This window comes from Zootermopsis nevadensis, unplaced genomic scaffold, assembly GCF_977971745.1.
Source record: "Zootermopsis nevadensis isolate Lab colony 2312 unplaced genomic scaffold, Znev_1.0 Znev_ptg000017l, whole genome shotgun sequence".
Lineage (NCBI taxonomy): Eukaryota > Metazoa > Arthropoda > Insecta > Blattodea > Termopsidae > Zootermopsis > Zootermopsis nevadensis.
This window is the reverse complement of record NW_028259149.1, coordinates 17,785,121-17,810,283: the sequence shown is the minus strand read 5'-3', so window position 1 is coordinate 17,810,283 and position 25,163 is coordinate 17,785,121. Positions and strand designations below refer to the sequence as shown.

At 41.8% G+C, this 25,163-nt stretch overlaps 1 protein-coding gene across 15 annotated transcripts in view; it reads right to left on the bottom strand.

The window, feature by feature from the left end:
• Positions 1-21,156: 21,156 nt before the first annotated feature.
• Ndae1 (Na[+]-driven anion exchanger 1) overlaps positions 21,157-25,163 on the bottom strand; it is a 138,576-nt gene continuing 134,569 nt past the window's right edge. For all 15 annotated transcript variants that reach the window (XR_015535531.1, XM_022078830.2, XM_022078828.2 and 12 more), the window contains one exon: positions 21,157-24,482. Coding sequence is in view for 12 of the 15 variants with exons in the window: in XM_022078830.2 (XP_021934522.1) it covers positions 24,402-24,482 (81 nt within the window). In the remaining 3 variants the exon portion in view is untranslated. The remainder of the gene's footprint in view (positions 24,483-25,163) is intronic.

The window sequence follows — 25,163 nt, the reverse complement described above, 5'->3', positions numbered from 1 at the left end:
ATAGGGATGAGCCAGGTCAAATTTTGAAGAAAAAAATTTCAAATTTTTCGAAAAATCAAAAAACGCTGCAAACGCTCTGAAATGCGCACAAAACCAAAAATTTTCGGAAAATTCGAAAGAAAATTAAAAGTTGACAATTTTCAAAAATTCTTAGTTTTGTGCGCTTTTTGGACGATTTCCCACGTTTTTCGAGTTTTCGAAAATTTTCGAAAAAATTGAAATTTCTCAAAGGGGTACCCCTTTGAGAATTTTCAAAAATTGTCGAAATTTTAAAAAAAATTGAAAATGGCTGCAAATGGCGTGAAACGCGAAGAAAACTAAGAATTTTCGAAATTCTCGACAAAAATTTTGAATTCAGAATTTTTCAAAAAATGTTGGTTTTCTGCGCCTTTTGGACGATGTCCTACGTTTTTCGATTTTTCGAAAAATTTTATATTTTTGTCAAAAGTTTCTCCACAATATCCAGGCCAGGACCGGTCTTTGCACGACCCGGTCACTGCCGATCCCTTTCTCTGTCGGACGCGGTGTCTAACGGACTCGCTCTCTGCAAGATACGTTCTCTGTATCACCCGACATATGCCAGGCCGTCTGTGCAAAGACCTGGTTCAGCAGAGACCGGGTGAGGCACAGCCCGAAACAAGCAGAGAAATGTGAGACAGAGAGAGCGAGGCGAAGACGTGGTGAGTCACAGAAAATGGCAAGCAGAGATCGGGTGAGGCAGAGACCGAGTCAAGCATGTACAGGCTGATGCACACACCGCATCAAGCAGAGACCGGTGAGGCTCAGGACGAGTGACGCATGGACCTTGTTAACCAGAGACCGAGACAAGCACAGACCTGGTGAATCGCACACCGTGTACAGCAGATACCGGTTGACTCACAGAGTGAGTACGGCTGAGACTGTGTGAAATAGACAGCCCGGCGGAGTCTAGTCCTGATAGGGATGAGCCAGGTCAAATTTTGAAGAAAAAAATTTCAAATTTTTCGAAAAATCAAAAAACGCTGCAAACGCTCTGAAATGCGCACAAAACCAAAAATTTTCGGAAAATTCGAAAGAAAATTAAAAGTTGACAATTTTCAAAAATTCTTAGTTTTGTGCGCTTTTTGGACGATTTCCCACGTTTTTCGAGTTTTCGAAAATTTTCGAAAAAATTGAAATTTCTCAAAGGGGTACCCCTTTGAGAATTTTCAAAAATTGTCGAAATTTTAAAAAAAATGAAAATGGCTGCAAATGGCGTGAAACGCGAAGAAAACTAAGAATTTTCGAAATTCTCGACAAAAATTTTGAATTCAGAATTTTTCAAAAAATGTTGGTTTTCTGCGCCTTTTGGACGATGTCCTACGTTTTTCGATTTTTCGAAAAAATTTATATTTTTGTCAAAAGTTTCTCCACAATATCCAGGCCAGGACCGGTCTTTGCACGACCCGGTCACTGCCGATCCCTTTCTCTGTCGGACGCGGTGTCTAACGGACTCGCTCTCTGCAAGATACGTTCTCTGTATCACCCGACATATGCCAGGCCGTCTGTGCAAAGACCTGGTTCAGCAGAGACCGGGTGAGGCACAGCCCGAAACAAGCAGAGAAATGTGAGACAGAGAGAGCGAGGCGAAGACGTGGTGAGTCACAGAAAATGGCAAGCAGAGATCGGGTGAGGCAGAGACCGAGTCAAGCATGTACAGGCTGATGCACACACCGCATCAAGCAGAGACCGGTGAGGCACAGGACGAGTGACGCAGAGACCTTGTTAACCAGAGACCGAGACAAGCACAGACCTGGTGAATCGCACACCGTGTACAGCAGATACCGGTTGACTCACAGAGTGAGTACGGCTGAGACTGTGTGAAATAGACAGCCCGGCGGAGTCTAGTCCTGATAGGGATGAGCCAGGTCAAATTTTGAAGAAAAAAATTTCAAATTTTTCGAAAAATCAAAAAACGCTGCAAACGCTCTGAAATGCGCACAAAACCAAAAATTTTCGGAAAATTCGAAAGAAAATTAAAAGTTGACAATTTTCAAAAATTCTTAGTTTTGTGCGCTTTTTGGACGATTTCCCACGTTTTTCGAGTTTTCGAAAATTTTCGAAAAAATTGAAATTTCTCAAAGGGGTACCCCTTTGAGAATTTTCAAAAATTGTCGAAATTTTAAAAAAATTGAAAATGGCTGCAAATGGCGTGAAACGCGAAGAAAACTAAGAATTTTCGAAATTCTCGACAAAAATTTTGAATTCAGAATTTTTCAAAAAATGTTGGTTTTCTGCGCCTTTTGGACGATGTCCTACGTTTTTCGATTTTTCGAAAAAATTTATATTTTTGTCAAAAGTTTCTCCACAATATCCAGGCCAGGACCGGTCTTTGCACGACCCGGTCACTGCCGATCCCTTTCTCTGTCGGACGCGGTGTCTAACGGACTCGCTCTCTGCAAGATACGTTCTCTGTATCACCCGACATATGCCAGGCCGTCTGTGCAAAGACCTGGTTCAGCAGAGACCGGGTGAGGCACAGCCCGAAACAAGCAGAGAAATGTGAGACAGAGAGAGCGAGGCGAAGACGTGGTGAGTCACAGAAAATGGCAAGCAGAGATCGGGTGAGGCAGAGACCGAGTCAAGCATGTACAGGCTGATGCACACACCGCATCAAGCAGAGACCGGTGAGGCACAGGACGAGTGACGCAGAGACCTTGTTAACCAGAGACCGAGACAAGCACAGACCTGGTGAATCGCACACCGTGTACAGCAGATACCGGTTGACTCACAGAGTGGGTACGGCTGAGACTGTGTGAAATAGACAGCCCGGCGGAGTCTAGTCCTGATAGGGATGAGCCAGGTCAAATTTTGAAGAAAAAAATTTCAAATTTTTCGAAAAATCAAAAAACGCTGCAAACGCTCTGAAATGCGCACAAAACCAAAAATTTTCGGAAAATTCGAAAGAAAATTAAAAGTTGACAATTTTCAAAAATTCTTAGTTTTGTGCGCTTTTTGGACGATTTCCCACGTTTTTCGAGTTTTCGAAAATTTTCGAAAAAATTGAAATTTCTCAAAGGGGTACCCCTTTGAGAATTTTCAAAAATTGTCGAAATTTTAAAAAAATTGAAAATGGCTGCAAATGGCGTGAAACGCGAAGAAAACTAAGAATTTTCGAAATTCTCGACAAAAATTTTGAATTCAGAATTTTTCAAAAAATGTTGGTTTTCTGCGCCTTTTGGACGATGTCCTACGTTTTTCGATTTTTCGAAAAAATTTATATTTTTGTCAAAAGTTTCTCCACAATATCCAGGCCAGGACCGGTCTTTGCACGACCCGGTCACTGCCGATCCCTTTCTCTGTCGGACGCGGTGTCTAACGGACTCGCTCTCTGCAAGATACGTTCTCTGTATCACCCGACATATGCCAGGCCGTCTGTGCAAAGACCTGGTTCAGCAGAGACCGGGTGAGGCACAGCCCGAAACAAGCAGAGAAATGTGAGACAGAGAGAGCGAGGCGAAGACGTGGTGAGTCACAGAAAATGGCAAGCAGAGATCGGGTGAGGCAGAGACCGAGTCAAGCATGTACAGGCTGATGCACACACCGCATCAAGCAGAGACCGGTGAGGCTCAGGACGAGTGACGCATGGACCTTGTTAACCAGAGACCGAGACAAGCACAGACCTGGTGAATCGCACACCGTGTACAGCAGATACCGGTTGACTCACAGAGTGAGTACGGCTGAGATTGTGTGAAATAGACAGCCCGGCGGAGTCTAGTCCTGATAGGGATGAGCCAGGTCAAATTTTGAAGAAAAAAATTTCAAATTTTTCGAAAAATCAAAAAACGCTGCAAACGCTCTGAAATGCGCACAAAACCAAAAATTTTCGGAAAATTCGAAAGAAAATTAAAAGTTGACAATTTTCAAAAATTCTTAGTTTTGTGCGCTTTTTGGACGATTTCCCACGTTTTTCGAGTTTTCGAAAATTTTCGAAAAAATTGAAATTTCTCAAAGGGGTACCCCTTTGAGAATTTTCAAAAATTGTCGAAATTTTAAAAAAAATTGAAAATGGCTGCAAATGGCGTGAAACGCGAAGAAAACTAAGAATTTTCGAAATTCTCGACAAAAATTTTGAATTCAGAATTTTTCAAAAAATGTTGGTTTTCTGCGCCTTTTGGACGATGTCCTACGTTTTTCGATTTTTCGAAAAATTTTATATTTTTGTCAAAAGTTTCTCCACAATATCCAGGCCAGGACCGGTCTTTGCACGACCCGGTCACTGCCGATCCCTTTCTCTGTCGGACGCGGTGTCTAACGGACTCGCTCTCTGCAAGATACGTTCTCTGTATCACCCGACATATGCCAGGCCGTCTGTGCAAAGACCTGGTTCAGCAGAGACCGGGTGAGGCACAGCCCGAAACAAGCAGAGAAATGTGAGACAGAGAGAGCGAGGCGAAGACGTGGTGAGTCACAGAAAATGGCAAGCAGAGATCGGGTGAGGCAGAGACCGAGTCAAGCATGTACAGGCTGATGCACACACCGCATCAAGCAGAGACCGGTGAGGCTCAGGACGAGTGACGCATGGACCTTGTTAACCAGAGACCGAGACAAGCACAGACCTGGTGAATCGCACACCGTGTACAGCAGATACCGGTTGACTCACAGAGTGAGTACGGCTGAGACTGTGTGAAATAGACAGCCCGGCGGAGTCTAGTCCTGATAGGGATGAGCCAGGTCAAATTTTGAAGAAAAAAATTTCAAATTTTTCGAAAAATCAAAAAACGCTGCAAACGCTCTGAAATGCGCACAAAACCAAAAATTTTCGGAAAATTCGAAAGAAAATTAAAAGTTGACAATTTTCAAAAATTCTTAGTTTTGTGCGCTTTTTGGACGATTTCCCACGTTTTTCGAGTTTTCGAAAATTTTCGAAAAAATTGAAATTTCTCAAAGGGGTACCCCTTTGAGAATTTTCAAAAATTGTCGAAATTTTAAAAAAATTGAAAATGGCTGCAAATGGCGTGAAACGCGAAGAAAACTAAGAATTTTCGAAATTCTCGACAAAAATTTTGAATTCAGAATTTTTCAAAAAATGTTGGTTTTCTGCGCCTTTTGGACGATGTCCTACGTTTTTCGATTTTTCGAAAAAATTTATATTTTTGTCAAAAGTTTCTCCACAATATCCAGGCCAGGACCGGTCTTTGCACGACCCGGTCACTGCCGATCCCTTTCTCTGTCGGACGCGGTGTCTAACGGACTCGCTCTCTGCAAGATACGTTCTCTGTATCACCCGACATATGCCAGGCCGTCTGTGCAAAGACCTGGTTCAGCAGAGACCGGGTGAGGCACAGCCCGAAACAAGCAGAGAAATGTGAGACAGAGAGAGCGAGGCGAAGACGTGGTGAGTCACAGAAAATGGCAAGCAGAGATCGGGTGAGGCAGAGACCGAGTCAAGCATGTACAGGCTGATGCACACACCGCATCAAGCAGAGACCGGTGAGGCACAGGACGAGTGACGCAGAGACCTTGTTAACCAGAGACCGAGACAAGCACAGACCTGGTGAATCGCACACCGTGTACAGCAGATACCGGTTGACTCACAGAGTGAGTACGGCTGAGACTGTGTGAAATAGACAGCCCGGCGGAGTCTAGTCCTGATAGGGATGAGCCAGGTCAAATTTTGAAGAAAAAAATTTCAAATTTTTCGAAAAATCAAAAAACGCTGCAAACGCTCTGAAATGCGCACAAAACCAAAAATTTTCGGAAAATTCGAAAGAAAATTAAAAGTTGACAATTTTCAAAAATTCTTAGTTTTGTGCGCTTTTTGGACGATTTCCCACGTTTTTCGAGTTTTCGAAAATTTTCGAAAAAATTGAAATTTCTCAAAGGGGTACCCCTTTGAGAATTTTCAAAAATTGTCGAAATTTTAAAAAAATTGAAAATGGCTGCAAATGGCGTGAAACGCGAAGAAAACTAAGAATTTTCGAAATTCTAGACAAAAATTTTGAATTCAGAATTTTTCAAAAAATGTTGGTTTTCTGCGCCTTTTGGACGATGTCCTACGTTTTTCGATTTTTCGAAAAAATTTATATTTTTGTCAAAAGTTTCTCCACAATATCCAGGCCAGGACCGGTCTTTGCACGACCCGGTCACTGCCGATCCCTTTCTCTGTCGGACGCGGTGTCTAACGGACTCGCTCTCTGCAAGATACGTTCTCTGTATCACCCGACATATGCCAGGCCGTCTGTGCAAAGACCTGGTTCAGCAGAGACCGGGTGAGGCACAGCCCGAAACAAGCAGAGAAATGTGAGACAGAGAGAGCGAGGCGAAGACGTGGTGAGTCACAGAAAATGGCAAGCAGAGATCGGGTGAGGCAGAGACCGAGTCAAGCATGTACAGGCTGATGCACACACCGCATCAAGCAGAGACCGGTGAGGCACAGGACGAGTGACGCAGAGACCTTGTTAACCAGAGACCGAGACAAGCACAGACCTGGTGAATCGCACACCGTGTACAGCAGATACCGGTTGACTCACAGAGTGAGTACGGCTGAGACTGTGTGAAATAGACAGCCCGGCGGAGTCTAGTCCTGATAGGGATGAGCCAGGTCAAATTTTGAAGAAAAAAATTTCAAATTTTTCGAAAAATCAAAAAACGCTGCAAACGCTCTGAAATGCGCACAAAACCAAAAATTTTCGGAAAATTCGAAAGAAAATTAAAAGTTGACAATTTTCAAAAATTCTTAGTTTTGTGCGCTTTTTGGACGATTTCCCACGTTTTTCGAGTTTTCGAAAATTTTCGAAAAAATTGAAATTTCTCAAAGGGGTACCCCTTTGAGAATTTTCAAAAATTGTCGAAATTTTAAAAAAAATTGAAAATGGCTGCAAATGGCGTGAAACGCGAAGAAAACTAAGAATTTTCGAAATTCTCGACAAAAATTTTGAATTCAGAATTTTTCAAAAAATGTTGGTTTTCTGCGCCTTTTGGACGATGTCCTACGTTTTTCGATTTTTCGAAAAAATTTATATTTTTGTCAAAAGTTTCTCCACAATATCCAGGCCAGGACCGGTCTTTGCACGACCCGGTCACTGCCGATCCCTTTCTCTGTCGGACGCGGTGTCTAACGGACTCGCTCTCTGCAAGATACGTTCTCTGTATCACCCGACATATGCCAGGCCGTCTGTGCAAAGACCTGGTTCAGCAGAGACCGGGTGAGGCACAGCCCGAAACAAGCAGAGAAATGTGAGACAGAGAGAGCGAGGCGAAGACGTGGTGAGTCACAGAAAATGGCAAGCAGAGATCGGGTGAGGCAGAGACCGAGTCAAGCATGTACTGGCTGATGCACACACCGCATCAAGCAGAGACCGGTGAGGCACAGGACGAGTGACGCAGAGACCTTGTTAACCAGAGACCGAGACAAGCACAGACCTGGTGAATCGCACACCGTGTACAGCAGATACCGGTTGACTCACAGAGTGAGTACGGCTGAGACTGTGTGAAATAGACAGCCCGGCGGAGTCTAGTCCTGATAGGGATGAGCCAGGTCAAATTTTGAAGAAAAAAATTTCAAATTTTTCGAAAAATCAAAAAACGCTGCAAACGCTCTGAAATGCGCACAAAACCAAAAATTTTCGGAAAATTCGAAAGAAAATTAAAAGTTGACAATTTTCAAAAATTCTTAGTTTTGTGCGCTTTTTGGACGATTTCCCACGTTTTTCGAGTTTTCGAAAATTTTCGAAAAAATTGAAATTTCTCAAAGGGGTACCCCTTTGAGAATTTTCAAAAATTGTCGAAATTTTAAAAAAATTGAAAATGGCTGCAAATGGCGTGAAACGCGAAGAAAACTAAGAATTTTCGAAATTCTCGACAAAAATTTTGAATTCAGAATTTTTCAAAAAATGTTGGTTTTCTGCGCCTTTTGGACGATGTCCTACGTTTTTCGATTTTTCGAAAAAATTTATATTTTTGTCAAAAGTTTCTCCACAATATCCAGGCCAGGACCGGTCTTTGCACGACCCGGTCACTGCCGATCCCTTTCTCTGTCGGACGCGGTGTCTAACGGACTCGCTCTCTGCAAGATACGTTCTCTGTATCACCCGACATATGCCAGGCCGTCTGTGCAAAGACCTGGTTCAGCAGAGACCGGGTGAGGCACAGCCCGAAACAAGCAGAGAAATGTGAGACAGAGAGAGCGAGGCGAAGACGTGGTGAGTCACAGAAAATGGCAAGCAGAGATCGGGTGAGGCAGAGACCGAGTCAAGCATGTACAGGCTGATGCACACACCGCATCAAGCAGAGACCGGTGAGGCACAGGACGAGTGACGCAGAGACCTTGTTAACCAGAGACCGAGACAAGCACAGACCTGGTGAATCGCACACCGTGTACAGCAGATACCGGTTGACTCACAGAGTGAGTACGGCTGAGACTGTGTGAAATAGACAGCCCGGCGGAGTCTAGTCCTGATAGGGATGAGCCAGGTCAAATTTTGAAGAAAAAAATTTCAAATTTTTCGAAAAATCAAAAAACGCTGCAAACGCTCTGAAATGCGCACAAAACCAAAAATTTTCGGAAAATTCGAAAGAAAATTAAAAGTTGACAATTTTCAAAAATTCTTAGTTTTGTGCGCTTTTTGGACGATTTCCCACGTTTTTCGAGTTTTCGAAAATTTTCGAAAAAATTGAAATTTCTCAAAGGGGTACCCCTTTGAGAATTTTCAAAAATTGTCGAAATTTTAAAAAAAATTGAAAATGGCTGCAAATGGCGTGAAACGCGAAGAAAACTAAGAATTTTCGAAATTCTCGACAAAAATTTTGAATTCAGAATTTTTCAAAAAATGTTGGTTTTCTGCGCCTTTTGGACGATGTCCTACGTTTTTCGATTTTTCGAAAAATTTTATATTTTTGTCAAAAGTTTCTCCACAATATCCAGGCCAGGACCGGTCTTTGCACGACCCGGTCACTGCCGATCCCTTTCTCTGTCGGACGCGGTGTCTAACGGACTCGCTCTCTGCAAGATACGTTCTCTGTATCACCCGACATATGCCAGGCCGTCTGTGCAAAGACCTGGTTCAGCAGAGACCGGGTGAGGCACAGCCCGAAACAAGCAGAGAAATGTGAGACAGAGAGAGCGAGGCGAAGACGTGGTGAGTCACAGAAAATGGCAAGCAGAGATCGGGTGAGGCAGAGACCGAGTCAAGCATGTACAGGCTGATGCACACACCGCATCAAGCAGAGACCGGTGAGGCTCAGGACGAGTGACGCATGGACCTTGTTAACCAGAGACCGAGACAAGCACAGACCTGGTGAATCGCACACTGTGTACAGCAGATACCGGTTGACTCACAGAGTGAGTACGGCTGAGACTGTGTGAAATAGACAGCCCGGCGGAGTCTAGTCCTGATAGGGATGAGCCAGGTCAAATTTTGAAGAAAAAAATTTCAAATTTTTCGAAAAATCAAAAAACGCTGCAAACGCTCTGAAATGCGCACAAAACCAAAAATTTTCGGAAAATTCGAAAGAAAATTAAAAGTTGACAATTTTCAAAAATTCTTAGTTTTGTGCGCTTTTTGGACGATTTCCCACGTTTTTCGAGTTTTCGAAAATTTTCGAAAAAATTGAAATTTCTCAAAGGGGTACCCCTTTGAGAATTTTCAAAAATTGTCGAAATTTTAAAAAAATTGAAAATGGCTGCAAATGGCGTGAAACGCGAAGAAAACTAAGAATTTTCGAAATTCTCGACAAAAATTTTGAATTCAGAATTTTTCAAAAAATGTTGGTTTTCTGCGCCTTTTGGACGATGTCCTACGTTTTTCGATTTTTCGAAAAAATTTATATTTTTGTCAAAAGTTTCTCCACAATATCCAGGCCAGGACCGGTCTTTGCACGACCCGGTCACTGCCGATCCCTTTCTCTGTCGGACGCGGTGTCTAACGGACTCGCTCTCTGCAAGATACGTTCTCTGTATCACCCGACATATGCCAGGCCGTCTGTGCAAAGACCTGGTTCAGCAGAGACCGGGTGAGGCACAGCCCGAAACAAGCAGAGAAATGTGAGACAGAGAGAGCGAGGCGAAGACGTGGTGAGTCACAGAAAATGGCAAGCAGAGATCGGGTGAGGCAGAGACCGAGTCAAGCATGTACAGGCTGATGCACACACCGCATCAAGCAGAGACCGGTGAGGCACAGGACGAGTGACGCAGAGACCTTGTTAACCAGAGACCGAGACAAGCACAGACCTGGTGAATCGCACACCGTGTACAGCAGATACCGGTTGACTCACAGAGTGAGTACGGCTGAGACTGTGTGAAATAGACAGCCCGGCGAAGTCTAGTCCTGATAGGGATGAGCCAGGTCAAATTTTGAAGAAAAAAATTTCAAATTTTTCGAAAAATCAAAAAACGCTGCAAACGCTCTGAAATGCGCACAAAACCAAAAATTTTCGGAAAATTCGAAAGAAAATTAAAAGTTGACAATTTTTAAAAATTCTTAGTTTTGTGCGCTTTTTGGACGATTTCCCACGTTTTTCGAGTTTTCGAAAATTTTCGAAAAAATTGAAATTTCTCAAAGGGGTACCCCTTTGAGAATTTTCAAAAATTGTCGAAATTTTAAAAAAATTAAAATGGCTGCAAATGGCGTGAAACGCGAAGAAAACTAAGAATTTTCGAAATTCTCGACAAAAATTTTGAATTCAGAATTTTTCAAAAAATGTTGGTTTTCTGCGCCTTTTGGACGATGTCCTACGTTTTTCGATTTTTCGAAAAAATTTATATTTTTGTCAAAAGTTTCTCCACAATATCCAGGCCAGGACCGGTCTTTGCACGACCCGGTCACTGCCGATCCCTTTCTCTGTCGGACGCGGTGTCTAACGGACTCGCTCTCTGCAAGATACGTTCTCTGTATCACCCGACATATGCCAGGCCGTCTGTGCAAAGACCTGGTTCAGCAGAGACCGGGTGAGGCACAGCCCGAAACAAGCAGAGAAATGTGAGACAGAGAGAGCGAGGCGAAGACGTGGTGAGTCACAGAAAATGGCAAGCAGAGATCGGGTGAGGCAGAGACCGAGTCAAGCATGTACAGGCTGATGCACACACCGCATCAAGCAGAGACCGGTGAGGCACAGGACGAGTGACGCAGAGACCTTGTTAACCAGAGACCGAGACAAGCACAGACCTGGTGAATCGCACACCGTGTACAGCAGATACCGGTTGACTCACAGAGTGAGTACGGCTGAGACTGTGTGAAATAGACAGCCCGGCGGAGTCTAGTCCTGATAGGGATGAGCCAGGTCAAATTTTGAAGAAAAAAATTTCAAATTTTTCGAAAAATCAAAAAACGCTGCAAACGCTCTGAAATGCGCACAAAACCAAAAATTTTCGGAAAATTCGAAAGAAAATTAAAAGTTGACAATTTTCAAAAATTCTTAGTTTTGTGCGCTTTTTGGACGATTTCCCACGTTTTTTGAAAATGGCTGCAAATGGCGTGAAACGCGAAGAAAACTAAGAATTTTCGAAATTCTCGACAAAAATTTTGAATTCAGAATTTTTCAAAAAATGTTGGTTTTCTGCGCCTTTTGGACGATGTCCTACGTTTTTCGATTTTTCGAAAAATTTTATATTTTTGTCAAAAGTTTCTCCACAATATCCAGGCCAGGACCGGTCTTTGCACGACCCGGTCACTGCCGATCCCTTTCTCTGTCGGACGCGGTGTCTAACGGACTCGCTCTCTGCAAGATACGTTCTCTGTATCACCCGACATATGCCAGGCCGTCTGTGCAAAGACCTGGTTCAGCAGAGACCGGGTGAGGCACAGCCCGAAACAAGCAGAGAAATGTGAGACAGAGAGAGCGAGGCGAAGACGTGGTGAGTCACAGAAAATGGCAAGCAGAGATCGGGTGAGGCAGAGACCGAGTCAAGCATGTACAGGCTGATGCACACACCGCATCAAGCAGAGACCGGTGAGGCTCAGGACGAGTGACGCATGGACCTTGTTAACCAGAGACCGAGACAAGCACAGACCTGGTGAATCGCACACCGTGTACAGCAGATACCGGTTGACTCACAGAGTGAGTACGGCTGAGACTGTGTGAAATAGACAGCCCGGCGGAGTCTAGTCCTGATAGGGATGAGCCAGGTCAAATTTTGAAGAAAAAAATTTCAAATTTTTCGAAAAATCAAAAAACGCTGCAAACGCTCTGAAATGCGCACAAAACCAAAAATTTTCGGAAAATTCGAAAGAAAATTAAAAGTTGACAATTTTCAAAAATTCTTAGTTTTGTGCGCTTTTTGGACGATTTCCCACGTTTTTTGAAAATGGCTGCAAATGGCGTGAAACGCGAAGAAAACTAAGAATTTTCGAAATTCTCGACAAAAATTTTGAATTCAGAATTTTTCAAAAAATGTTGGTTTTCTGCGCCTTTTGGACGATGTCCTACGTTTTTCGATTTTTCGAAAAATTTTATATTTTTGTCAAAAGTTTCTCCACAATATCCAGGCCAGGACCGGTCTTTGCACGACCCGGTCACTGCCGATCCCTTTCTCTGTCGGACGCGGTGTCTAACGGACTCGCTCTCTGCAAGATACGTTCTCTGTATCAGCCGACATATGCCAGGCCGTCTGTGCAAAGACCTGGTTCAGCAGAGACCGGGTGAGGCACAGCCCGAAACAAGCAGAGAAATGTGAGACAGAGAGAGCGAGGCGAAGACGTGGTGAGTCACAGAAAATGGCAAGCAGAGATCGGGTGAGGCAGAGACCGAGTCAAGCATGTACAGGCTGATGCACACACCGCATCAAGCAGAGACCGGTGAGGCTCAGGACGAGTGACGCATGGACCTTGTTAACCAGAGACCGAGACAAGCACAGACCTGGTGAATCGCACACCGTGTACAGCAGATACCGGTTGACTCACAGAGTGAGTACGGCTGAGACTGTGTGAAATAGACAGCCCGGCGGAGTCTAGTCCTGATAGGGATGAGCCAGGTCAAATTTTGAAGAAAAAAATTTCAAATTTTTCGAAAAATCAAAAAACGCTGCAAACGCTCTGAAATGCGCACAAAACCAAAAATTTTCGGAAAATTCGAAAGAAAATTAAAAGTTGACAATTTTCAAAAATTCTTAGTTTTGTGCGCTTTTTGGACGATTTCCCACGTTTTTCGAGTTTTCGAAAATTTTCGAAAAAATTGAAATTTCTCAAAGGGGTACCCCTTTGAGAATTTTCAAAAATTGTCGAAATTTTAAAAAAAATTGAAAATGGCTGCAAATGGCGTGAAACGCGAAGAAAACTAAGAATTTTCGAAATTCTCGACAAAAATTTTGAATTCAGAATTTTTCAAAAAATGTTGGTTTTCTGCGCCTTTTGGACCATGTCCTACGTTTTTCGATTTTTCGAAAAATTTTATATTTTTGTCAAAAGTTTCTCCACAATATCCAGGCCAGGACCGGTCTTTGCACGACCCGGTCACTGCCGATCCCTTTCTCTGTCGGACGCGGTGTCTAACGGACTCGCTCTCTGCAAGATACGTTCTCTGTATCACCCGACATATGCCAGGCCGTCTGTGCAAAGACCTGGTTCAGCAGAGACCGGGTGAGGCACAGCCCGAAACAAGCAGAGAAATGTGAGACAGAGAGAGCGAGGCGAAGACGTGGTGAGTCACAGAAAATGGCAAGCAGAGATCGGGTGAGGCAGAGACCGAGTCAAGCATGTACAGGCTGATGCACACACCGCATCAAGCAGAGACCGGTGAGGCTCAGGACGAGTGACGCATGGACCTTGTTAACCAGAGACCGAGACAAGCACAGACCTGGTGAATCGCACACCGTGTACAGCAGATACCGGTTGACTCACAGAGTGAGTACGGCTGAGACTGTGTGAAATAGACAGCCCGGCGGAGTCTAGTCCTGATAGGGATGAGCCAGGTCAAATTTTGAAGAAAAAAATTTCAAATTTTTCGAAAAATCAAAAAACGCTGCAAACGCTCTGAAATGCGCACAAAACCAAAAATTTTCGGAAAATTCGAAAGAAAATTAAAAGTTGACAATTTTCAAAAATTCTTAGTTTTGTGCGCTTTTTGGACGATTTCCCACGTTTTTCGAGTTTTCGAAAATTTTCGAAAAAATTGAAATTTCTCAAAGGGGTACCCCTTTGAGAATTTTCAAAAATTGTCGAAATTTTAAAAAAATTGAAAATGGCTGCAAATGGCGTGAAACGCGAAGAAAACTAAGAATTTTCGAAATTCTCGACAAAAATTTTGAATTCAGAATTTTTCAAAAAATGTTGGTTTTCTGCGCCTTTTGGACGATGTCCTGCGTTTTTCGATTTTTCGAAAAAAATTATATTTTTGTCAAAAGTTTCTCCACAATATCCAGGCCAGGACCGGTCTTTGCACGACCCGGTCACTGCCGATCCCTTTCTCTGTCGGACGCGGTGTCTAACGGACTCGCTCTCTGCAAGATACGTTCTCTGTATCACCCGACATATGCCAGGCCGTCTGTGCAAAGACCTGGTTCAGCAGAGACCGGGTGAGGCACAGCCCGAAACAAGCAGAGAAATGTGAGACAGAGAGAGCGAGGCGAAGACGTGGTGAGTGACAGAAAATGGCAAGCAGAGATCGGGTGAGGCAGAGACCGAGTCAAGCATGTACAGGCTGATGCACACACCGCATCAAGCAGAGACCGGTGAGGCACAGGACGAGTGACGCAGAGACCTTGTTAACCAGAGACCGAGACAAGCACAGACCTGGTGAATCGCACACCGTGTACAGCAGATACCGGTTGACTCACAGAGTGAGTACGGCTGAGACTGTGTGAAATAGACAGCCCGGCGGAGTCTAGTCCTGATAGGGATGAGCCAGGTCAAATTTTGAAGAAAAAAATTTCAAATTTTTCGAAAAATCAAAAAACGCTGCAAACGCTCTGAAATGCGCACAAAACCAAAAATTTTCGGAAAATTCGAAAGAAAATTAAAAGTTGAAAATTTTCAAAAATTCTTAGTTTTGTGCGCTTTTTGGACGATTTCCCACGTTTTTCGAGTTTTCGAAAATTTTCGAAAAAATTGAAATTTTTTTTGAGAATTTTCAAAAATTGTCGAAATTTTAAAAAAATTGAAAATGGCTGCAAATGGCGTGAAACGCGAAGAAAACTAAGAATTTTCGAAATTCTCGACAAAAATTTTGAATTCAGAATTTTTCAAAAAATGTTGGTTTTCTGCGCCTTTTGGACGATGTCCTACGTTTTTCGATTTTTCGAAAAAATTTATATTTTTGTCAAAAGTTTCTCCACAATATCCAGGCCAGGACCGGTCTTTGCACGACCCGGTCACTGCCGATCCCTTTCTCTGTCGGACGCGGTGTCTAACGGACTCGCTCTCTGCAAGATACGTTCTCTGTATCACCCGACATATGCCAGGCCGTCTGTGCAAAGACCTGGTTCAGCAGAGACCGGGTGAGGCACAGCCCGAAACAAGCAGAGAAATGTGAGACAGAGAGAGCGAGGCGAAGACGTGGTGAGTCACAGAAAATGGCAAGCAGAGATCGGGTGAGGCAGAGACCGAGTCAAGCATGTACAGGCTGATGCACACACCGCATCAAGCAGAGACCGGTGAGGCACAGGACGAGTGACGCAGAGACCTTGTTAACCAGAGACGGAGGCAAGCACAGACCTGGTGAATCACACACCGTGTACAGCAGATACCGGTTGACTCACAGAGTGAGTACGGCTGAGACTGTGTGAAATAGACAGCCCGGAGGAGTCTAGTCCTGATAGGGATGAGCCAGGTCAAATTTTGAAGAAAAAAATTTCAAATTTTTCGAAAAATCAAAAAACGCTGCAAGCGCTGTAAAATGCGCACAAAACCAAAAATTTTCGGAAAATTGGAAAAAGAATTAAAAGTTGACAATTTTCAAAAATTCTTAGTTTTGTGCGCTTTTTGGACGATTTCCCACGTTTTTCTATTTTTCGAAAATGTTCGAAAAAAATTAAAATTTCTCAAATGAAAATTTTCAAAAATTTTCGAAATTTTAAAAAAAATTAAAAATGGCTGCAAATGGCGTAAAACGCAAAGAAAACTAAAAATCTCACCCGGTTGCTGCCAGCCTCGTTGTCTGCACCAACCGGCCTCTGCAGGTCCCGGTCTCTGCTGGTGATGGACTGCCTTACGTGCTGCCTGCAGCACCTGGGCTTCTCAGAGTCGGCATGTTAGTGCCGTGTCATACAGAGACCGGTCCATACAGAGACCGGTCCATGCAGAGCCCTAGACAGGCAGAGACCGCATTCGTCAGAGACACAGTACATCAGAAACAGTCCGAGAGAGATCGTTTCTGCAAGGCATGAGGTGGTGGAATTTTGAAAATGTTCCAAAATCAAAAAATGCTAGAAATTGACCAAAAAGCGCACAAATCCAAAGAAATTTGAAAAATTTCACCTTCAAATTTTTTCCAAAACTTTTCAAAATTTTTTGGTTTTGTGCGCTTTTCAGACAATTTCCAGCATTTTTTGATTTTTCGAAAACTTGAAAATCTTGAATACTTTTTTTATATTCCCCCCCCCCCAAGCGATGCCTGCCAAACTACCTTCGACAGAGTCTGGGTCAAAAGCCTCCTTTACAAGCTAACCGTCCTCACCTTCCTGTCCTACCTGGTGAAAACCATCTCTTCCTACCTCGCTGACCGGACATTCCAAACATCCTTCCAGTCGGCCACATCCACACGTCGTGCCATGCGGGCCGGAGTTGTGCAGAGCGGACTCCTCTCCCCTGTGCTCTTCAGTCTGTATGTCAACGACATACCCACACCCTCCCGCCACGTCGAGTTAGCGGAGTACGCGGATGACACGGCTCACGTAGTCACGTCCCGTAGCCCAACGCTTCTCGTCAGGTATCTGGAGACCTACCTCAGTAGACTGGAGCTCTGGCTCAGGGCCTGGAGGATTGCAATCAACGTCTCGAAGAGCACCGCAGTTCTCTTCGTTAAGTCCGCGAGACGCATCCAACAGCCCAGAGCAGTGCAGTTTCTCGGACAGCCGATCGAATGGGTCAAAACAGCGCGGTATCTGGGGGTCACCCTTGACGCCGGGCTTACCTGGTCGGCCCACGTCAACCAGGTGGGAAAGAAGGCGGCGCAACGATTGGGCGTGCTAGGCCCCCTCATTAACAGGAGAAGCGGCCTCTCCATCAGAAAGCAGCTCATCCGTCCTTTGACGGATGCCCGATCTGGAGGTCAGCTGCCAGCAGCCACGCCCGGAATCTGCAAGTATTGTAATCCAAGTGTCTTCGCATTGCTACAAACGCGCCTTGGTACGTTAGTAACAGGCCAGCCTAGGCTCTCCCTAAAAAGACGGCTAACGGCACAACGAGTAGTCTGACCATCCGGCTAGCTTGACTGAGGTTTTCCGTGCTTTTCCTCAGTTGTAAGGCGAATGTCATTGTATAATTTAATAGGGGCACGGCCCGCCCCCACCCCCGATCATGGAAGCCCTCAGCCGAAGTGATCTCCCCTCAAGCCGCAGAGGCCTTCAGCCGAAACTTCCCCCCCCCCCTCTGGGTTCAAACCCCAGAGAGGCAACCAACCAAATTCTTTGGACAAGTTGCCTGACGGGATAACCTCCCATCAGCAGCCCCCAGTTTGAATGGTCAAGGCTCCCGCCACGACGGAATCCTGTTAGCGTTAGCAAAATTTCTGTTTTTTAGTTTAAGACCGTGTGCCATTTCCAGCAATGCGTTTCGTGCACAGGAATGGTGTCACCTAGCAAGGGACGATGCCAGAGCTTGCGCAGGACTCCGCCCTTAGTTGGCTTTTTGGTTGGCTGGTTGGTTGGCCTTTGGCATATTCATCGCCCTGATGACGGAGGCAGTATGACCTCTGAAACGTTGGTTAACATCGACCAGACTACACAGCGCAACAACCCAGAAGACAGAAATCTTCATACTCTGATGACGGAGGCAGTATGACCTCTGAAACGTTGGTTAACATCGACCAGACTACACAGCGCAACAACCCAGAATACAGAAATCTTCATACTCTGATGATGGAGGCAGTATGACCTCTGAAACGTTGGTTAACATCGACCAGACTACACAGCGCAACAACCCAGAAGACAGAAATCTTCATACTCATCGCCCTGATGATGGAGGCAGTATGACCTCTGAAACGTTGGTTAACATCGACCAGACTACACGGCCCAACAACCCAGAAGACAGAAATCGTCACTCACCGCCCTGATGATGGAGGCAGTATGACCTCTGAAACGTCGGTAAACATCGACCAGACTACACGGCGCAACAACCCAGAAGACAGAAATCGTCACTCACCGCCCTGATGATGGAGGCAGTATGACCTCTGAAACGTCGGTAAACATCGACCAGACTACACAGCCCAACAACCCAGAAGACAGAAATCGTCACTCACCGCCCTGATGATGGAGGCAGTATGACCTCTGAAACGTCGGTAAACATCGACCAGACTACACGGCGCAACAACCCAGAAGACAGAAATCTTCATACTAAGAATCGCCCTGATGATGGAGGCAGTATGACCTCTGAAACGTTGGTTAACATCAACCAGACTTCACGGCGCAACAACCCAGAAGACAGAAATCTTCATATTCATCGCCCTGATGACGGAGGCAGTATGACCTCTGAAACGTTGGTAAACATCGACCAGACTATACAGCGCAACAACCCAGAAGACAGAAATCTTCATACTCATCGCCCTGATGACGGAGGCAGTATGACCTCTGAAACGTTGGTTAACATCAACCAGACTTCACGGCGCAACAACCCAGAAGACAGAAATCTTCATCGCCCTGATGATGGAGGCAGTATGACCTCTGAAACGTTGGTAAACATCGACCAGACTATACAGCGCAACAACCCAGAAGACAGAAATCTTCATACTCATCGCCCTGATGACGGAGGCAGTATGACCTCTGAAACGTTGGTAAACATCGACCAGACTATACAGCGCAACAACCCAGAAGACAGAAATCCTATATTTCACAGCTGCCACATACCTTTCTTGAAAAATCCCTCAGGATTGATTACAGCCCACAGACTGTGAACATTATAAGCTCTCTTAGTAATAGCACCACCATTTCTCTCGATGGCTACAATCACTGGTTCTGATGCCCACTGCACTTCTATATTAACTTTTGCTTTAAAAATATTTGCACCCTGCACAGAAACATGGAGACACTGTATACAGTTGTAAGTTAAAAATTCCGTGACCTAGTAAATATCAGCTTTGAATCATGCATATTAAAGTTGTCCCACCGAGCATGTTGGGGCATTGGTAAAACTTTACATATGTTTAGGATATATCTTATTTGAATCTCACCATTCCAACTAATTTCAAATGATTTTAAAACTTTGTATACCGTGTAGTAGGAGTTGGTGTACTGTATTCTGCACTTTGCTATTAGTCCACCAGTCTGGTGGCCATTGCTGGTCTGCGGCGAGCTGGAGTTGTGTCGTCTGTGCCCGTGAACTTCGACGAAGCAAACTCCTGTGAAACCAACATCCAGTCAAGTGTTACCTAATACGATTTTGTAAAGAACTCACCTTTATGATGTTTAAAACCATATTCTTTTGACCATATTATATGAATTAATTCCCCCTTTTTGCCACTGATGACCTCTTGAGGTCAAAACTCATTTGGCACTAATGTCATTTATAGTGTTAACAATTTGTTCATATGCTTATTATTATATTTCAAATGGTCTTGAAAATATTTTTGCTAAGGTAATGAAACTCATTTTTTGTTAGATCAATATTTTACTCCATGTCTAGGAAAGAACAATACCCACATACAGATCCAGTATCTGAAATATAATGGCTTACCTCATCTGTTAATTGAATGCCAAAATGTTTGTGATGAGGATCTATTTTATTTAATCCAGTGTTGCAAATGACTGGCAAATCTAGAGGTTGAGATATCCAGGTGATCATTTTTTGAAGCTGTAGTATTCCTGTCATAAGCTAAACAAAAGAAACTATCACTACATGCGGGTAGCCCTCGATTTGCGCCGATTTTGAAACCAGCAAGTCAAAAAGTGAAAAAAATATATTTTACTATTATTTATAACGTTTTACAATGTTTCTCGTACTGATTCTTATTTTAAATCGTAATTCTTACATCGCTGATTTTGAATAAAGATTATAAATACAGTCATCTCTGCAATTACGTATGTTTCGTGAACGCGAATTTGCTGCAATGAGATCGATGAATCGATAAAAGCTGTTTGTGAAATGCAAACTTTTGCATGTGAGTTAGCTCTTGTGCTACGGCGAAGAGGAGCGTTATGGCATATATGAGGCCCCATGGTGAAATTTTGAAAGAAAGAAAGAAGAAATCACGACAGTCCACACTGCACGACTTCTTTAAAAAAACATGACGATCCTCAACCAGGGACTTCGTCAGAACTAACGCCGCCTCATCACGCCATCGCCGATTGTAAGTGTATATAATATATTTTTTTAAATTCCCTTTATTTTATTTACGTTATTTCAAAGCTTTAAATGTAATGCCATTATATTTATTACTTGTCAATGTTTGGGTTCTGGGAACGCATGTCATTGACTTCCCATTGATTTACATTATAAGAGTTTCAATTTACGCCTGTTCGTCCAGGCGTAAATCGAGGGCTACCTGTATCCTGTGATCTCAGCAAAAGTGAACATCTTACTGCAGTCTTCAACTTCTTACCTCTGTGAACAACCTTTCTCATGTCTGACAAACATTAAAAGCAAAGATAAAAACCCTCTCCTGTCTGTCGAGGAAGAACTGCGAGTGTTTATCAAAAATTCAGCCAAGAATTCAACATTTGTACAAAAAGAAACAAGCCCTAATGTCACACTGAAAGTAAATCTCATATTTACTTCGGATTTGAACTTTATTTTGATGTTTAAGTAAACCTTATATTGATTTTATATTTTGATATATATATATAACACAAAAAAAGAGAGGAAAAATTCTTCAATGTTTTTTTTTACAAAGTAAGCTGACATATACATAGCAGCTCTTTACAAATAGTTTCTTGACAATAATTTAACAGTAATTGAATTGCTGTCCCTGCTATCAACCTTTTCTGGCCTGTAAACGTTTCCATAGGTAGGGGTTCCTTGGGATATAAAAAATTATTTTGGGGATTTCTCCTCGGAAAATAGCTTGGGAAATGCTGATCTACCGCAACATGATACCACCTTGGTATGACAATCCTTCAGTTTCCAAAGTGCCTTGGCTACTCTTTTATTCCAGTTGTTAGATATCTATACAAGTTAGGACATGAAACCATCTTTCCCTCCTCTGCCACCAGATCACGTAATTCAAAATGAGAACATGCATTTTGAAAACGTTACAATATTTATATTTTATTGTAAAAGGCTTAAAATTACATGTTATTGCTACATGAAACATGTAACCAGTGTATCAATTTAACATTTCAAACACATAACAAAATGTTTTCCATGCAGTCAAATACTGAAGTACATATAAAGTGAATTTCAAACGTGTTCCTGAAATTTTAAAACAAGACAAAAAATGCTTATAAGTTCTGCCAAGATATTCCGATTATCTACTAATTTGTGTTCAAATTAAAACAAATCTTAGGGTTTCTTAAGGACTGAAGCTTTGTATTATTCTATTTGTTTCCGATGCTAATTTTCAGGTCTGCATGTGTGTTCTCAAATAATTACACGTGCCTGAAACTTTTATAATTAAGTTGTGAGCTAAGACTACAGCAAAACTTCAAATGTATCAAATTAAATATGAGCATTTCAATTCAATATCCATGCATATAAAATATAGCAATTTATGCACAGGTAGGATCAGTTCTTCTGTCTAGACTTCAAATTTTATAAAAGTGAGAAAAAATGCACAAATTACCCATTCTTGAATTTAAGAGTTCTGCCCATCTTTCTACATTTTTCATGATACGTGGTTGCATGACAGCAGATTACCACCAATACGGAAGTGGTTAATGTTTGTTGAAATATTTAGTTTCATGAACAGGCACATTACAGTTGTTACAGTATAATCTCCATGCCACTGACTGTACAAAATGCCTCATTTGCCAGCTTCAATTACGTAATCTCTGAAAATGTTTTTTACCTAAACATATACTCCTCATTACAATTAGTGGCACAACTTTAAACTCTTTGCCACCAAGGGAGTGTCTACATGTTACTTCAGAATGGCTGGAATAATTTACCATTCAATCTTAAACAAAATTCCATCTTCATCCTTCACGTTTCCTGATAAAACAGGGCTGCTTCCAGATACAACATTCTGTAGCTGGATAATAAAACTAAGACATTGTGTAATTACATTGCTGGATAATCCTGCAAAATGACAAACAATCATCTTTGTCACTGACAACCTTGGGAGAAGGCAGGAGGCTGGACCAATTTGTTCATGCCTCGGTACGTCATATTAAAACAGTTTTAAGAAAATTCCTTATATAAGATACATAGAATTATTACTAAATCTTACCAAAATTTAAACTTCATTCCAAATTCTAAAATTTGTAAATTTTAATCTTTACAAATCACAAAACTTTTGAATAAAACACCTGTTAACCTCTAGTAAATCTGAATTTTGTAATTAAGGAATATTAAAATAATTTGGTATTGCCTCGTACTACTATGATAATTACTTTTAAAAAGATCCCTCTTAATTTAGATTTGTTGGTATCAAAAGTAAATGAAAGGAACTCATGTAGCTGGCATTAATAACAAATTAAGAAATTAATAATATGGTAATTACTTTACAGCAAGGAAGAAAACATTTATGTCTAACTACGGAACATTACTGACACATTCCTGAAATTCCTAGATACTATAAAATATATGCTAAGTTATACAGATGTTCCTAATAATTTTAAAAATTATCCTGACAATTTCATTTTACCTAGTTAAAAAAAATTTGGATGGGAGTAGATCAGTAGACTTTTCTATATCACAATTTTAAATTTAAAATAAATAATAGTAGCATAATGATGAAAATCATGAGTTACTTCTTACACATTAAGTTTCAGTTAATGTATTGATTCCTACTTCAATGGGGAATGTACCAGTAATTGTTATCAGAACCTTTTATGAGAAACATTCAAAGAGCCAAACGATGTCTCCGAACATAAGCTGGAAGCAAAGACATAGCTTTTACGCGAAAGAGATGAACTGTGCCATGAAATAAAAGAAAATCTATGGATAAAATTAGTACAACGGAGGATATGTGTGTTGATGGGGCGTGTACTTAATCAAGAATATATTCACCGTATGCTGATATTAGTATTTAACACTGATGATGAATGGAGTAACAATTTGCCATCTATTCTATCACATTGGCACATACTGCAAATGAATACATTAGAACTTGGTTATAATGCTGACATTCATTAACTTTCATATCACAATACTAATATACAAAAAATGCATATACCAGGTTACAGGCAAAAAAAAAAAAGAGCTGCATTTCAATGTAAGAAAAGAAAATGACATCTCAGAAATACAAAATTCAAACTAAACGTTCAAGTTTCAAACACAAAGACCGATGATCACCACCGCCATGGTACGTATACCTTCACTCACTCTGAATTATAAGATGATAATGGGTGAATATCATGTATTATCATAAACAACTGAAGTGCTACTAATAATGATAAAAATGTTTTCTATTTGTTAAATAATTTAAATAATATATACATATCATATTAGTATAAATTTCAATATCTTCAAAGAGCAGCTAGAGTATTTTATCATGAAAGTAAAATATAACTGCATAATTATCATTCTCAAAACATCGGCAAACTTACACATATCATTAATAACAGTTCTCCCATTAATGTGGGCATTACAACCAAGTTCTAATGCAAATCTCTATAATATTAAATTGCACAATGACAAAAGTTTTGTATTGTTTCGCTAGACTAATTAAATTAGCATTAAACATATAAGTATTAGACAGTAGTATAAATGGAAGAAAGTTCCCCATTTTTCTTTATACCAGTATGAAGAAAATTAAGCCCAAGAACACATAAATATAATCATGTACTTTAGTGACATCATGACTGACAAATTACATTACAGCAGATACATAAAACAAATGATTATAGCATACAACTGTTGATTAAAATCATTCCCACTCTACACAGAAGCAGAATCCAATTTTAAGTATAACTCTTGCTAAAGATAATCTGCACCGTATATTATTATTATTACTACTATTATTATTATTATTATCTTCGTGAAGGGAATCACTAGATGTCTGAGTTTGGTACCAAAGCAACAAATGTTAGGCTACTTGTACATATCAACATGACAAAGATCTCCCACAAAACATTAAAAATGAACACAGGTTGTCATCATGTTTACTTGACAATGCATTTACTAACATAACATTGTAGTTACGTGGGACTTTTTTTTACAACTTTTTACAAATGCACAAATGGTTTAATCTATAAAAATTTATACTGAAGTCTCAGCTGCATTCAAACCATTTGCTTTGACGTTTCCCCTTCCATAATTAATGGCAAGACATGAATCAATCTGTAACAGAAAACATTTATTCAGTTATTTTTCAAACCACTGTACACTAAACAAAATGCAGAAAGGAAGGAGAGACAGAAAGGGGACATTAAGAATTAAGAATGATTCATGTAAACACATAAGAAATACACTGAATGTTTGAAAAATATGCAAATGTCAATTATTATCAATAAAGTAACACATTCTGAACAAAACGGATTGATTCTTTGATTTAAGAAGAGTGAAAATGTTATTATGTAAACGTCTATGAAATGGTGATGAAAGATTTCTGTCTTCTGAGTTGATGTGCAGTGTTATGGTAGATGAATTTATCGCTCTGATGACGGAGGCAGTATGACCTCTGAAACGTTGGTTAACATCGACCAGACTACACAGCGCAACAACCCACAAGACAGAAATCTTCATACTCATCACCCTGATGACGGAGGCAGTATGACCTCTGAAACGTTGGTTAACATCGACCAGACTACACAGCGCAACAACCCAGAAGACAGAAATCTTCATACTAAGAATCACCCTGATGATGGAGGCAGTATGACCTCTGAAACGTTGATTAACATCGACCACAACATGGCACATCAACCCAGAAGACAGAAATCTTCAGTGGTTACCATGTTTACATCAGTTACCATGATTACATTGGTCACCATGGCTATCATCATTCCCATTTACTGTGGCTAT